This window comes from Phalacrocorax aristotelis, chromosome 10 (genome assembly GCF_949628215.1).
Source record: "Phalacrocorax aristotelis chromosome 10, bGulAri2.1, whole genome shotgun sequence".
Taxonomy (NCBI): Eukaryota; Metazoa; Chordata; class Aves; order Suliformes; family Phalacrocoracidae; genus Phalacrocorax; species Phalacrocorax aristotelis.
This window is the reverse complement of record NC_134285.1, coordinates 26,317,408-26,333,332: the sequence shown is the minus strand read 5'-3', so window position 1 is coordinate 26,333,332 and position 15,925 is coordinate 26,317,408. Positions and strand designations below refer to the sequence as shown.

Sequence of the window (15,925 nt, the reverse complement as noted above, 5' to 3'; positions counted from 1 at the left end):
AGGATGCAGGGTGCCCACAGGCCCTCTGCACTACGGGTGGCTCTGGCCAGGAGCTGCTGCTGCCCCGGGCCAGGGGGCAGCTCAGAGCAGGCACTCCTGCGTTATGGACAGGACAAACACCCCACAGGCACAGCCAGTGCCCAAGGGCTGCTCTGACACCTGCAGCAGCACAGCCAGCTTCTCCCACGGCCCTGCCTGAAGCCCTTGGGTGCACAAACCATTCTGGAGTAAGCCAGCAGCAAAAGCTTAACAGTTTGCAGTGGGACATCCTCCTGAGACAGCCTCCTCTGCCCCTGCATCCCCCCACTGAGAAGGGCTACCGTCTGTTGCTCTGGGCCTGCCCTTCCCCTGCACCTCCAGCTCACCCTGTCACGGTCCAGCAGGGAGCAGGGGGTGAAGCCCCCTCTGCTGTGGAACTGACTGGCTCTGCCCCAGCCCCTGCACCCCCAAATCTCTGGGTCTGTGCTGACAGTCAAGAACGATCCTGACTGCGAAGTGTTCAGCAAAGCCATTTATTCCACTTTCCTGCTCCCACAGATCTCCGGGTAGAAACCCACATGAGCACTCCCCCACGCCCCAGAGGGAATTCACGGCACGCTGCCCCGTTGCACCGGCACCCCGAGCAGGAGCCCGGCTGCACTGCGCCAGCGGAGGGGAGCCCTTCCAACACTGGCAGAGGCGCTTGACCAGCAGCCCCATTCTTCAGCTGTGTCTGCTGCAAACACAGCTGCGTCGAAGTCAACACAGGGCATTTAAAAAATAAGACGTTTTGTTCCTTAAAAATGAAACTGGGACCTGACAGCAGCAGCGCGTCCCTGAAATCAAAGCATAATTCTAAGGCTTCAGCGCCCTCACGTAAGCACGTGAACTCTCTGCAGGGGACTGTGCAGGTTGATCTGGGAAGCTCGCTAGAGTTTAATGGCCATAAAAATACATAGCTTTCCCCTGCTTCAGACAAACCCAAATCCCCCCCAGCTGGGCAGTGGAATTGCGTGGGCAGCAACTGCAGCCAGCGACGGGTCGGAAAGTTAGAAGAAAGTCTCTAGTCTCACCCACTTTTAATCAAGCACAAACAGGGTGCCGTCACTCCATTGGCTCAGCCACCGGCTGCTCCACCACAGCGTCTGCCCCCAGCCCTGCCGGCTGCTCCACTGCCTCAGCCACTGGCACGGCTGCTGGCTGCTCCGCCACGGCCCCGCTCTCCAACCCAGCCACTGGCTGCTCCACTGCCTCGGCCCCTGCCTGGGCAGCTGCCTGGTTCTCTGCCCTTTCTGCCAATTCGTTGCCTGTTTTAGCAGGCGCCACCACCTCGTTCACTGGCTTAGCTGCAGGCATGTTCCCTGTCGCCCCTGCTGCCTGGTCGATGGCCGGCTTCTTTGGCTTCTGGGTGGCAGCCACCGCCTCTGCCAGCTTCTCCTCCGGCACCATATTCAAGATCTTCAGGGCAAAGAGCAGCTGGAATTTGGCGGTTCCGACGAAGGAGTTGCCCAGGAAATTGGGCAGCCCGCCCATGCGGTCCTTCTGGGTATAGAGGGGGACACGGACCATGCCCATCACCTGCAACAGCATGAAGTGCAGCTCAGCACAGGCCATGGCAGTACCGTCCCCCCCACCCTCTGCCCCCACACCCTCACCCCGGCACCCTGCCAGCCCACGGCCCAGGCCTGCCCTGCCCCAGCTGCCAGATCCTGCCCTGACCCCTGCCTGCCCTTGTCTGCCTGCCCCAGCCTGGCTGAAACCCCTGTACGGCTCCTCCCTGTGCCCTGCCAGGCCTCCACTCTACCTGCACAGCCCAGCCCTAGCTCCATTCCCCCTCCTGCCCCTTTGGGGGGATCCCGCTGTCCCAGGCTGCTATGGGGAGCCCCGCTTCCCCCTCCACACCCTGTCCTGCCTGGGGACACCACAGCTTACCCACACATCCCCTCAACCACGCCACAACTCGGGGCCAACAGCCTCCGCTCATGCAGCTGCCAAAACCCACGGAGCGCCTTGCAGGCGCACGGGGAGACCTAGCGCTTGCGCTCTACTCCAGGGATCAGCCGGGCCCAGCTACCCAGGAGGAAGGCTGCCTCCTGCACTGCCTCCATGCAAGCTGGGGAGAACTCGGGTTAGAGCAACACATCACCGCACCGAGGGTCACGATTCCGGTCCAGGTTACTCAGCCCAGGGCAGGGGGAGATGCCCACCGGATGCGAGACGGACCTCACCCACATCTTGAGGCTGAGCGGGTAAATAGGGCTCTTCCCTACACAGGTGGTCGCCGGGAAAGGCCAGAGCTTGAGCTCGTTACGCTCCAGAGCCCGAGACACAACCCCAGCCAACAGCCAGACCTCCTAATGCCAGCGCTACGCGGCGGTGCACGGCACTCGCCGACAGCAGCTCTACATGCGGTGCATTCCCCCGCTGGGCTACGAGCAACGGCAGCCCAGCAGACCTAGGAGGGAAGCTTCATCTTCCCTGCGCCTAACACTCAGAGCTCTACACACCCCCTCCCTGGATGTCCCACCTCCAGCCCGTGGTCTCGGGAATGCACCGCGCTGATCTCGATGGTATGCAGCTCCTCCAGGGTCAGCTGCCTGGCGTAGAAGTGTGCCACCACGCGATGTGGCCCCTCTGTCAGGTGCGAGCACAGATAGTCAGCTTCCGTCAGGCGCACACAGCCCAAACCCAAGCCCAGCACCCGATTCAGACCGTCCTCCAGGGACCAGTAACGGCGATCCACGAACCCCCCGGGAAAGCCCAGCAGTCCGTCAAATCGCATCTGCATCTGCAATAGAGGCGCATGGTGTTAATGGGGCACGGCGGAGCCCCCGGAGGGGGGCTAGGGGAGGCGCGGGCGCCCCAGCCCGGCGCCACGGAGGCCTCCGCAGAGGCGGAGGGACACGGGGAGGCCTCCCGGCCGCCGCCGGCGCGGCTCTACCAGCTCCAGCGCATCCAGGACCGTTCACCGACACCGTTTCCGAGCGCTCGCCGCGGCGGGGCCGCCCTGGCCGCACAGCCGGGGGTCAGGCGGGGTGTGGGGGGGCTCCCACCTGGGGGTCGAGCCCTCCGCCGCCTACGGCCACGCCTGAAGCTACCGCCCTGCACGGGAACCACCGGAGCGCCGCCGCCGCCCGGCTGGGCCCGCCCGCCTGCCCTCAGCCCGCCTCCCCCGCAGCCCGCGGCCCGCCCCAGCCCGAGGGCCCGCCCGCCCCGCCTGGCCCCGTCCGGCCCCGTCCCCGTGCCCCTGCTGTTCCCCCGCCGTGTCCCGGCCCCCCGCCCGCCCCCTCACCAGCACGGCGTAGCGCAGCGGGATGCGGCCGAAGAGCATCCCTGGGTTGGGCGCGTACAGCATGGCGTGGCAGGAGTGGCTCCAGCCCGGGCCCAGCCGCATCGCCTCGTACCGCGTCAGCGGCTTCAGCTCGGGCACTCCCGGTACCCCCAGCGTCGGCAGCGGCGGCAGCGCCCCCGCACCCGCCGGCAGCGTCCCCATGGCCGCCATCGCCCCCATGGCCGCCATCGCCTTCCTCGCCGCCCGCCCTGGGAGTCCGCTCCGCGCACGCGCGCCGGCGACGAGGAAGGCGGAACCGACCGCCAGCAAGAACCAGCGGCGGTGCGCCGCGCTCCGCGGCGCCCAATGAGCACTCGGCGGGGGAGCCGGACGCCTAATGGGAGCGGGCGACGCCGTCCGCGTCACTCGCCGCATTAAGCAACGGCCTGCGGAGTTTATGGCCAATCAGATCAAAGCTGGGCGCACCGAAGAGCACGCCGGGAAGGGGGCGGGCGAGGCTAATAGAACGAGCCGCGGCCCCGCCCCTCGGCGCCCTGACCCCGCCCCTCGGCGCCCTGACCCCGCCCCTCGGCGCCCTGACCCCGCCCCTCGGCGCCCTGACCCCGCCCCTCGGCGCCCTGACCCCGCCCCCAAAGCACGGACTCGCGTGGGTGCTCCACGGGTTTATTACTACAAACATAGAGGGGGAAGAAGGGGAAGAAGGGGAAGAAGGGGAAGGGGGGGGGGGGGAAGGGGAATGGGCTTGCCCCGGCCCCACCATAATAGCAGAACAAGGCACACGGCACAGGCAGGGCTCCACAGGGTGGGACCAGGCTGACCCCCATGCCCCCCACCCTGTGGAGCCCAGAGCAGGGCCAGGGCAGCCAGGGAGGGCCGCAGCTATGTACAGGGGTAGTGACAGCAAAGGGCTGTGCTCCATGTGTACAAAATATACAACAGTAGTGTCCTTCATCTGCTGATTTTTAACCCCAAAATCCCCACCCCACGTAAAAACACGACACCAGCCCCTACCCACAACCCCTTTGCCGTAGCCGGCAGGAAACATGCACGTCTTTTAAACAGAAAAAAGCCAAGCTGGGCTGAAATCGGGGTGCAATGTGCCACACACACTGGGTCCCCCAGGGTGGTGAGCACCAGCCAGCCCTGCTGGGGAGGGGTGACAGGCCGTGTGTGGGGTCTGGGGTCTGGTGGCAGAGACAGGGAGGTCCAGCCCCGCTCATGAGAGGCTCTGCTCGTCCTCCAGATGAAGACGCATCTGCTCGAAGAGAAGGGGCTGCGTGGGGCTGCTGGTGCCACGGCCAGGGAGCATCTTGGTGAAGTCAGATGAGCCTGAGTGAGGAGAAAGGGGTTCAGCCCCAACAGTCCCAGCCCTGGCTGGGGTCAGTCTGAGAGCCCAGGCAAGGTGCTCAGCCCTGGAGAGAGGGCAGAACGGGCCAGGGAGCCCAGCACCTCCCCCATCCCCTCCTACCCTAGGCTGGCCACAGGAGACAGGGCTGGAGCCCGCAAGCTCTCTCCCCTCTGCACCTGCTAATGCAGGTTCAGCAAACACCAGGAGTGGGACACCAGAGACGAAGGGGACACACACTGCCACCAGCCTGGCAGAAACCAGCATGGCCCTGGCTGTTCATGGTGCCCACCAGGCAGCAGAGCCTCACCCAGGAGCCCAAGAGAAGCTGGTGGGGAAGGGCAGCCCTGCCTAGAGTCCTGGCACTCAGGGACAGCAGGGACCCCCAGGAATGGAAATGGAGCCAGGACAGAGCCAGTAGTGCAGGCTAGTTGGTTTGCTGCCCTCTCCTTCCCTGCCTGATGGCCAGGATCAGTCCCATCCCTGCTCTCGCCTGGCTGCCAGCCTTCCCAGGAGGGGTCCTGCTGCCCCACAAAACAGCAATGCACAAGAACAACAGGAAGACGTACCAGCTTACTCCTCTATACCAATAGAGCAGGAATCGGGACCCAGTGCTGCCCAAGACAGGAGGGAGGAAGGCAGACAGAGAGGGAAGGAGACATTAGAGAGGTACTCAGAACAGACTGCGACTCTACAGAAAACAGGCTGCAATGACAACAGTCGGGGGTGAGGACAGCGCAGCATCCCACGGCCGCACTTGCCAGCAAAGCATGGCACCCCGCAGCCCTCCCCACCATGACACAATCCCACAGCAGGGGGTACCCACTGCACCCTGTGCTAGCTCAGCCTCCCAGAAGCCAGCCCAGATGGTTCCTCTCCCACAGCCAAAAGCAGGAGCATGGTTCGGGGGCAGGCATGGGAGGCCACTGTCACATAAACTGTGCCATGGAGCTGCCACAGCCCAGAGAGAAGAAGGGGAAGGACAGAGACAAAAGGGTGAGGGAGGAGAGAGAAGGGGAGGGCAAGTTACCTCTGTGTTAGCCCCCCTCGCCCCCAGCTCGCTCTGCCCACTGGAAGGAAGCGGGAGCCATGCTCTGGGCAGGTGTGTTTCTGTCTCATCCCAAGGCTGCAGCACACTGCCCCAGCTGGGGAGGCTGCCTGCAGTCAGGCACACAGCCCACAAACCCCTAGGACCCCCTCTGACCTCAACAGCGCAGCCGTTACCTGGCAGGTAGACGTCTACCGGAGGGTCGCTCTCTGACTGCGTCAGGCTCCTGTGCTCACCGCAGCTGCCATCCTGCAGAACATCTTCGACGGAGGGTGGGCGGCTACCTAGAACCAGCCAAGAGCGCAGCCCCTCAGTCCCCAGACCAGCTCCGCAGGGGGCCAGGAGGACAGGTTGAGATCTTCCATGTGAGGAAGCTCCCTGTGGCCCCCAAGCCTCGCAGAGATCTCAGGAGAGCCTGTCAAACTGGCCCAGGTCACAGTGCCAAAGGGCCATATCTTCATATGTAGGCTCACGCCCCAAAATGCACCCAGCACTCCTTTCTCACCTTGTCCTCATGCCCTCTGGGTGCTGACTGAGCACCAGAGACCCATCCCAAAGACATGGGGCACATGCTGCATGCCCAGTACCCTGGTCATGCTCTCAGCAGGACCACAGCAGTACACGCGACCATCTCCCCCTCAGGTGTGTGAGGAGACAGGGAGACAGCCCATGGCATGGAAAGCTCTACTTGTGTAGAGCTCACAGCAAGGAGAGATGCTTGACAAATAAACCATGGAGACTCATTGATTTTGCTCCCCCATTTCCCAGAAGAGGCCGTGGCACCTTTCCCCAGTGAAGCACAGCAGCTCAGAGATGGACTTTGCGGAGCGGATGTTTCTGAACTTGTATGTTCATTCCCCAGCTGTCCCCCCGACCCACCACAGCGGAGCTGGACACCAAGACAAGGTCTGGCTGCCCCCATGGCCGAGTGCACACCTACCCTGCTGCAGGGATGAGGCCTCCTCGATCTCTTCCCCTGTCATACTCTGTAAGAAGAACAGCACAGGTTACTTCTGTGGGCTGGAGGCCTTTGCTTGCGCTTGTCTCCTGTTCTGGCTTTATCCACAGAGCTGTGCTCAGGGCCAGGACTCTCTTCAGGGAGGGAGCAAGTGGCCACCCGCCAGTCCTGTGGCACCATGGGCTGGGATGGAGGGGTTTTACAGGCAAAGGCAGTGGGTGCTGGAAGCCAAGCAAGGCCCAGCTTCCACCTCTGCCCCAAACACTGCTGGGCTCACACAGGAAGCTGGGGGGAAGTCAACTCTGACATGGCTCCAGCCAAGTGACCTTCCAATGCCCAGCTCCCGAAGAGGAGTTAGGGGCAGAGGGTGCAGCTATGCCCTTCCCTGTGGAGCCCTACGAATAATGAAAGGCAGCTGAGACAGTTGGCTCTGGGCTACTCATGCTAACAAGCTCATCTTTACCCTGTCACTCAGGAAGTGAAGGCCCTTCATGAGGCATATCTCATGTCCCAGAAGAAGCCCCACCAGAAGAGCTCTGGCCCAGAGCAGCTCCCCAGCAGAGCACACTTACTTCTGGAGAGCTGGTCTCTCTCAGGACCAGCTCACCCCCGCTCAGTGCTGGCTGTGAGTCAGAGTCCTCAGAGAGCTTCTCTTCATCCTCCTCGTGGATCGGGGATGAGGGAGACCGTAGTGTGCTGTGGCAAAAGAAACTCCATTTGCAAGGAGCTGCAGTGCCGCCAGCACCACAGGCCCTGGCTGATTTGGCGGCAGCAGCCTAAGTTGTCACTACCCCTGCCCTGTCCCTCCACCAGTAGCATAGGCCAACATGCATGAGCAGGAGCTCAAATTATTGGGCTAAATTCAGCAGGACCCTCCAATATTAGCTACATGGAGAATAGCAGCAGCAGAGTTTCTGGGACAGAGCCAAGCAGTGCAGAGCTTCAGCACAGTAACACAACTTGGACAAATCTGCCTTTGCGTGGAAAGCAAGAGGCCCAGGACCCACACTGCTCCTCACACCTTCAGGGGCTCCCTTCCCAGGGGGAAATTTGGAATGGAGCACAGCGAGGAGTGCCAGGAACAAACCCAGTCTGATCCCACCTGTATGGCCCCACAAGGGACACATGAGGGCACCTGCAGTGGGGTGCCCACTCCACAGCACCCACACCTACATCCTCCATCACAAGGCCACTAGAAGAGGCTTCAGACAACAACTAAAGAATATCACTCAGCATTTTGTGCTCTGAAATTCAGGTCACTTCCCTCCCCATTCTTTTGTTCTGGGGGAACTCCAAGCAAAGCTGAAATCCAACAAGGTTTGGATGTCAAATGCAAACTGAGGGACTGACTGTGTTGGAAAGGAGACATTTCCATCCATTGGATGAAATCTCCTTGTTAAAAATCCTCTTTCTTTTGGTGACAAAGCCAGCCCTCATGAGACATAAGCCAGTCAGCTCAGGCTGAACACAGGAGCTGTGTCCCAGTTCTCTTACTGGCCTAAGTACCCACTGGCCTCCTAAAATTCTGAGTTAGTGATACCAGCGATGGGACCAGCCAGAGCCCTCTTCCTGGCTGGTCCTGCATGTGGCCTCAAGCCCTCAGGGCTTGCAAGAGGAGCGGACCCCTCCATCCCCATGCTGACCTATCTGGAGACTTGCTGCGCTTGCCCTTTTGGTGGCCACTCTCCACGGCTCTGTCCATCCCAACAAGTGGTCGGCTCGCAGGTGGCATCCCATCCACCATGCCAGAGTAGTTGATTTCATCATACAGAGGAGCTGATGGGATGGAGGGGGAAACAGAGCGAAGGCCATTCAGCGCTTCCAGCAAGGAAATGGGCTCATAGCCTGGAGGGACGTTGTCAGAGCTCTGTGGGCAAGAAAGAGAGGGGCATGTTAAGAAACTCTCACCAGCCTGGAAGCACCCCTGTTAAGGGGAGGCCCTGCTGCAACCCAGCCCTGCACCTCCCACACTGCGCTCCCAAGCAGCCCATCCTCACAGCCACCTCTCCAGAGAGCCTCAGCCTCCTTCCCCTGCAAGAGCCACACTTTCCCCTTTGGGCTGTAACACTGAAGGTCCAGGCAAGTTTCCAGAGCAATGCCTGAGAGACTGGGTATCTCAGCAAGCCAGAACATGGCTCGGCACCTCCCCTGCCATACTAGGGAGCTCTGTCAAGAGCAAGACAAGGAGGATGAGAAAGCAGGTTCCTAACAAAGCTGCTATAAAATATATTGTTTTTTCCTCCTAAAAGTTCCCCCGATGGTTTAGAGACCCTTCACCCCATGTGTGCTTCCAGCCCTGGTACACGCAGCTGTTTCGCAGCACTATCAGTGTCACTAAGAGAGAGTCAAAGGAAGAGAGCATGTGTGCACCAGCTGAGAGCTGGTCCCCGGAGCCTACATCACTTCCACTTCTCCCATGGTCTCAGTTCTCTCAGCTGCTAATGATGGCTCTCTGCATAGTCACCTCTGCTAAAAGGTAGAAAAGGGATCATAGAATGGAGGAGCACAAAACTGCACCAATTCCCTCTATAACTCACTAAGTTGCCAGTCAAAGGAACCCACACAAAGCCATTAAACCAATGCTGGTTTAACTCAAAAAATCCTCCTGCTTATACAGATCCTGCGGAATCAGAGACAAACAGAGTTTATGCTACAACCCAGTAGGCCACAGGCAGCTCAGCCCAGCCTGCTGCAAAGAGGCAAGACTGCAGCAGTCCAGGCTTACATTAAATTCAGCTGTTTGAGTCCTGTATCCTCAGGGAGGTGGTTCTATGTTGTACCTAAGATGGCATGCTACTGCTAAGCCTGCCATGAACTCCCATAGCTTCTCTGTGCCTGATCTCCCAATCACACAGCTTCAGATGAGCCGGCCCAACAACCTGTTCCAACCCAGCCATTAATCTGGTGTGAGTTGATTGCTGAACTGACTTACTTGTGGTCACAGAAGGAGCTAGATCTGACAGGGAGGAAAGAACAAGTGGAACCTGGGGTCAAGCATCAACACACATTCCATAAGTATTGCTCTTGTGATGGTTATGAGCTTGCATTGAAGACCACAGCTGGTGATTGCAAGATAACAAAGTCAGCTGAGCAAGGAATCGGTTCACAGTTGCTGCCACCTGTAGGCAGTGGGACCAAAAGCCATCTCCATGAAAACATCATTTCCAGGCATCAGCTCGGAGGTGTTATTTTGTGGACATAAAAGCCAGGGGGGGTTGCCTCCCTGACTCATATTTGGGACATTTTCTCCTGGCTGTAAAGACCAAGGATTGAGGGTTGAAAGGCTGCTCATTTTGGTTCACTGTGGTGAAAGCTCAGGTTCTGCAGCACAGCTAAGAGGCTAGAGGAGGATTTCTCAGCCAATGGCTACAACACCCTTGCTGCAAGTTACTGAGCTTTCAGACAACCCTAAGAGACACTGCTGTCTCCTGGAACACTTGCCACTACACCACCCATAGAGCCCACTGCTGCAGCAGGAGTACTGCTAGTCACTGCAGGAGGCTTGCAGAGAGCCAGCATCATGCCAAGCTTGCAATAGCCTCATTACCTGAACCCAGCCTCAGGTTTTCTCCAGACCTGACAAGCATAGCAAGCCACATTCCTCATAAGGCTGAGCACCTAGGCCAGCTTAAGCAAAAGAAAACTGCAGCCTCCCTGTTACCAATGACAGCTGTAGCTGCATTTGATGGGAGTGCACAAAGGGGACACAAACAGACCCTTCAGGGCCTGGGACCAGCTCAGAGAGTCCACAACAAAACAAGCTCCATCCTTACTGTTTCTGTAAATGGCAAAACAGCCCATTGCAGCCAGTGTTCCTGAATGCAAGACCTGGTCCAGCTGTGCCTATTTGTCTACCTATACATCCCAGCACCAGGGTGGAAACCACAACAGCATGTGCCCACGCCAAACTGCCAAGGGGATGAGACAAGTGCAAGGACACTTTTGGGTGAGCCAAGGGGACAGCAGCTTGCCCACAGTCCTACAAATCTATGAAAATGTCCTGACCAGGAACTATAAAGCAGCCAGGCTCAGGACCTGGGGCCAGGCCCTGAGAATCAGTGTCAGACCCCTGTGGCAAGCTGCTTCCATCTTGCTTATTTCTCTGCACACAAACCAGGGAGGTTAGTGATCATCCGTGCAGGGTGTGAGCATCTCACCTCTAACATGAAGGCGGTACGTGGAGTGCTGCAGCCTGTGCAGAGGCATGAGTCAAACCCAGCGTGTTAGCAAGCCCTCGCATGTGTAACACTTCCACGTGCTAGTGACACCACTGGCAAAGAATTGCCGTAGGAGCCAAATACAACCAAGTCCACTTACTGTTTCCCTTTTAGGTTTCCTGTTGGGCAGGGAGACAGTGCTCACTTTAAGGGGTTTAAAGGGACACTGTCAAGAGAAAACCATGTTTTAAAGAAGTTGTTTCTTGAGGTTAGTGACACAAAGAGACATACAGTATCTCCTCACTTCGCTCCAGGTGACACCTGCTTCATCTACACAGAATGCTCTGCTCCACAACAATCCTTGGGGTTTCTCCCCTGCCCTATTTCTTAGCCCCAGTTGAAGACAGCAGGGATACAATGCTGCAGAGGACAGACAGATAAAACCAGGCTTCTTCCTGTGACAATGTCTTTCTATTCTCCTGAAAATCTGTAAGATAATTTATATTCAGATCTCCTTCCCCTCACTCTGATCTCATGTGTCTCGCCAGAGCCAGCTGTGCAACAGCACTGCTCAGGCAATGAGCTTCTGCCCTCACCACAAAGGGACATGTGACCGGGCTGCAAGGCCACCAGCACCACACACTTTCCATCTCACACTCCCTCAGCTGCATGCCGAGATCCCGATCCCTCAGGGAGACCGGCACAAAGAGGCCTTTCTGCTACCGTGCTAGGAACCCCGATGCCAGGGGCATTTCATTAGAGCATGCTGCCACACAGATGTGTGTGCAAGTCAAACTGTAACACCCCCCCATTTTCCCAGCTCCCACCCTGTCATGCCCAGAGTCTGCTGGGACAGGCCCTGAGAAACTCTCTCAGACTTAGGTTTCTGTGGATTTGTTACCTCCAAAAGACAGAGAGCATTTGGCTAAAACCAATTGTATTACTAATCCTTGAGAGGAAAGATCCTGGCTGTCTAGCAAGGTTGACAAGAGAGGCTGCACTGTTCAGGAAGACCCCGCTCCAAGGCTTGAGTGCACCTCCTGAGGTCCCAGGGACACAAGCCATCAGGCTGAGCAACTCATGCACATGCAAGCTGCCTGCTCAGGCTGAGACCAGCGCCCAGGCTTTGTACACAGGGTTGCGAGGTACTTACAGAGTGCTCGTCATGGTCAACACTCTGTGCCAAGACAGGGCTGAATGACACCGGCGACAGAGCCCCCGGCTTCTTCCTCACAGCCCGGATCTGCAGCAGGGCACGGAAGGCTAGGAGAGAACAGCAGGCAGGTGACCGTGTGGCCAAACAGGACCAGGCCATGCCAGATGTGTGCTGGAGCTACTCAGCTCACCGCAGACAGGCAGTCGGCACAGGGAAGCTCCCTGTGTGCAGGGGGAGCAGGACCACGGAGCACACCAAAGCCAAGCGCTAGGGTCTAACTTCTAGCTGATCAGTCTATATTGGGAAGGGATCTGCTGGCCTGAAAAGTCTGGGTACATGTAGCCCTTGCAGAGAACAGGTGCTGCTTGCCCCAGTACAGTCATGTACAAAGTGATTCAGGCCTAATACCATACAATACAGTAAGAAAAACATAAGCTTAGCCTCGGGCAGCACACTGCAAGCTACAGAATGGTGGGGGGCTTCACGCAAAACCACTTTGGGTTAATTCCAACCCCACAAGTCTCAGCCCTGGGGTCCAGCTGGCACTGGAAGCACTGCTCCTGCCATCATCTGCTCACTCACTGGCCAGCACCATGGTGGTGACAGGCTCTGCAACAGCTGCAAACCCAGCCAGAGGGTTAGTGGGTGAACTCCTGTCTCCAGCACAGTGATCCCTTACTCCTCCCACCACAACAGCTTTGATCTCCAGTCTTTGCCCACAGCCCCATTTTCTATCTGCAGATCTTTAATATTGTTAGTTCTTCCGTGCCAAGAGCACATATGAATGAGCCAGACAACTGTTCTGATGCAGCTGTAAGAACTTGCTTGTACGTAAGGAAAAACCCAGGCATTTCTTGTTGCACCCAGCTGCTTGCAAGATCAGTCTAGAGCCAGAGGACAGAGGTACAGATCTATCCTCACTGCCTCTGCACTCCCCAGAAGCAGGTTCCCAGAAAGTCTGACATGGGGGCACCTTCCAAACAAGTACTCTGCTGCAGCATGCAGATGAGGTAGTGCTGTTCCTGTGCTTTAAGTTGTGCTACTTATAGTCAAAGCTGTCTGGCACTTCCTCTGATAAAATCTTACTTTTGGTTACTGCATCTTTGCCAAGTTTGAACTGTTTATAGACTTAATTTCTGAGGCCAAACATCTGTCTTAGGCTCTTTTTCCCTTTTCCTGAGAAGTATCAATTAGAAACCACCAAATACCTCAGAGACCAAGCACAGGGTACCACACATGATCTGTCTATTCCAACAAAAACACAGGCATTTTCTCAAGAGACTCCTATGCCTCTGTGCTTTTGAGAAAAGACGATGGAATTCAGCAAGTGCTGCCTGAGTGTCAGAACATGTATTTCATTTTTTCCATCTTTTGGGAGCTGAGCAACCCAGGAGTTAAGCAGACCCTCCTAACTCTTCTGGCAAAGCAAAGTATTCCAATCTGAATGTTATCTCATCTCTGACTCCCTAGTGAAGTCAAGGTAAGGTTGTTGGGGGGGGGGGAATCATGCAAATTGGATAGTCCTCCGGTGAGGCTGGCTGCTCTCTTATTGAGATACTCTCAGAATAAAGATTCTACATCCCATCCTTTGGGGGATTTTCCATCTTCTTCACCAAAACACAAGAACTGCCTACATGGCGTGGCTCAGAGCACCTGCACCTTCAGATCCACCCCAGGGAGAGGGCAAGTGGCCAGGGAGGCTCTGGACAAAGGGTCACTCTCTCATGTGCTCTCATCCTTGCCTGTTTGAGGACAGTTATTTTAGGTGCCAGGAATCTCCAGATGCCAGTGAGAGCAGCCACATGTTTGATGCTGAGCCTTGGGGTGGGGTATATAAAATACTTCTTCCCTCTCACAGCCTGCACTGACTTAACAGAAGCCCAGGAGGAACAAAGATGCCCTTGTTTCCTGGGCACATACTCACGCAGCCTGCAGATGGGGCAGTTGTTGGCCTGGTAGCGCAGGGTGTCAGCACAGGAATTGCACAGACAGAGGTGTCTGCAGGGCAGAATGAGGGTGTCACGGAGGTCTGACAGGCAAACCACACACTCATTACTGTTGTCGCTGTTCTCGTCATCTGAAGGCTGCAATGAGAGGCAAGACATTGGCATGTGAATGGAAAGAACCAAGTCAAACTGCCAAGAGAGTCTGGAGCCTGGGGAAATTTCCCACCCAAAAGTCTATGAGAGAGCTGACATCCTCTTTCTGCAGCTCTCAGTGGGGGTTTCTCAAGGACAGCAAGCTCCAGCCCACACAGCCCCTGCTATGGACACTCCTTCCTCTCAGGGCTCTGTTCTGAGCTCACTGAAGGCCAGAGACCACAGCACTGTACTGTGAATTCACAGCATAGCTGTCCCTCTCCAGAGCTAGGCTGTGTGCAGAGGGGAGCCCCTTTGGGGCAGGGATCCCCTCAGCTGAGGGGGACCAAGAACAAGCTCCTGCCTGCTGGCCTCGTGGCTCCCAGGGTCAGCAGGGAAGCAGGCTCTTTGGCAGTCCAGCCTTTCTGCCCTGTGTCCACGGAGGGAGAGCAGCCCCAAAAGCTGCTTCCTGCCTGTGGCAGGCAGCAGGTCAGGCTGTCCTTGGGCTGGACAGAAGGAGGCATTTCAGCCATGTCTATCCCAGTTTCGACAGTCCCTCTGAAGAAGTGATGGAGTGAGTGGTTCTCCTGCCACATCATCTTTACCAGCCTCCTGTGCTGGCATAAGCTTTGATGCAGCTGCAGGAGAACCAGCCTGGGATGCACACCTGCTCACAGCTACCCTGGTAAAAAGGTCAGTGTGAACCCATTTAACATGAACATGCATCACACTAGACTTTCTGTCACTCAGAGCACCACAAATTGGATTAGAGCCACCAAGCAAGCTGTTGCTGGGAGGAGAAACCCACTCTCCAACCACAAGAACTCTCTTCCCTGACACCCAAGAAGCCCATAGTCTCCTCACCAATGCCATAGAAGTTATGCCAGAGCCCACCAAACTGATAACCCAACATGAGCCACCCTCCACCTTTGCCTGTTCCCACTTCACAAGGCCACTTTGGTCACCAGGGCTAACACATGCCAGACCATGGGCAATCTTGGTGTAAACTGCAATATACAGCATCTGCTGCTGCCACATCCACACCCAGCCTGCTTACTATGTCAGCAAAAGGCTGCAAGCCTGTCTGCCCCATCACACACACTCCTCATCTATTTTGGGAGGTAGGGAGGGCATTTTTGCATTCCCATTCATTCAGTTTACTAAGTATACTAGGAAGAACAAAAATGGCCCTGCACCACTTGTCTGATGGGTCACAAATATGTGATTGCTGGATCAAGAGAACCATCACAAGACCCTGGAGGACCCAAACAGAAGATTTCAATCCTCTTAGAGATCCTGTGCAAGAAAAATCTTTGATAAGATTTCTCCCTCCTGCCTCTTTAGGAGCTACCTGTTGGCACAGGCAGACAGAGATCACAGGATGCTTTAGGCAGGACACTACATTGCTTGGAGAGGAAATCCTGCTTGTCTTGCTTTTTGGCTACTCCTCTGTTTGCAAATCACACACTACCCACACCAGAGTAGTCTGATCCTGAGGCCAGCACTTGGTACCCTCTGCAGCCCAGGTGGCAGCAAAGGGCAGCTCTACAGAAGGCTAAAGCAAGCATCCCTCTTGCTGGGGGATGCAGTCTGCTCTCTGGACACTGGCAAGCCCTAGTGAGCTCAGTTCCCTGCAATGCTATGGGAACATGCAATCCCCCCATTAAGAAATATCAAACCTCTGCCCCCAACAAACAAGAAACAATGAAGGAGGCACAGGAGAAAAGCACAGACACAGTGGGCACCACTTCCTTGACTGTAGAGAGGCAGTGAGACGGTGTCGGCACCAGAGGGAAGATTTCAGAGGAGCCTGGGAGGCAATGCTCACTTAGAACCAAAGAGAAAAAATATGTATATACTCTTTGGCAGTGCAGACTGGGAAGGACCTAGACTGGCCAGCAGCCTCAGGGCA

At 56.9% G+C, this 15,925-nt stretch overlaps 2 protein-coding genes across 7 annotated transcripts in view; both read right to left on the bottom strand.

The window, feature by feature from the left end:
- Positions 1-498: 498 nt before the first annotated feature.
- Positions 499-3,698, bottom strand: NUDT16L1 (nudix hydrolase 16 like 1). Of its 2 annotated transcripts, XM_075106080.1 has the most exons (3): positions 3,272-3,698; positions 2,507-2,767; positions 499-1,557 (listed from the first exon to the last, which is right to left on the bottom strand). In XM_075106080.1, the coding sequence occupies exons 1-3, from the start codon at positions 3,683-3,685 to the stop codon at positions 1,084-1,086; spliced, it is 1,149 nt and encodes a 382-aa protein (XP_074962181.1). In that variant the 5' UTR covers positions 3,686-3,698; the 3' UTR covers positions 499-1,083. The 2 variants fall into 2 exon arrangements, with proteins under 2 accessions (XP_074962181.1, XP_074962182.1); XM_075106081.1 differs by lacking the exon at positions 2,507-2,767 and having other exon boundaries at positions 3,272-3,648.
- A 221-nt stretch (positions 3,699-3,919) lies between these two features.
- The window catches only part of MGRN1 (mahogunin ring finger 1), a 54,378-nt gene continuing 42,372 nt past the window's right edge, over positions 3,920-15,925 (bottom strand). Inside the window, exons 10-18 of one of the 5 annotated variants that reach the window (XR_012662582.1) lie at positions 13,860-14,019; positions 11,933-12,042; positions 8,266-8,489; positions 7,195-7,318; positions 6,605-6,650; positions 5,841-5,948; positions 5,186-5,230; positions 4,127-4,600; positions 3,921-4,064 (exon numbers count right to left, since the gene is read on the bottom strand). Coding sequence is in view for 3 of the 5 variants with exons in the window: in XM_075106079.1 (XP_074962180.1) it covers positions 4,488-4,600; positions 5,841-5,948; positions 6,605-6,650; positions 7,195-7,318; positions 8,266-8,489; positions 10,940-11,005; positions 11,933-12,042; positions 13,860-14,019 (951 nt within the window). In the remaining 2 variants the exon portion in view is untranslated. Of the gene's footprint in view, positions 4,601-5,185; positions 5,231-5,840; positions 5,949-6,604; positions 6,651-7,194; positions 7,319-8,265; positions 8,490-10,939; positions 11,006-11,932; positions 12,043-13,859; positions 14,020-15,925 lie in introns of all 5 variants that reach the window. The other 4 variants (XM_075106079.1, XR_012662581.1, XM_075106077.1 and 1 more) reach the window with 4 other exon arrangements.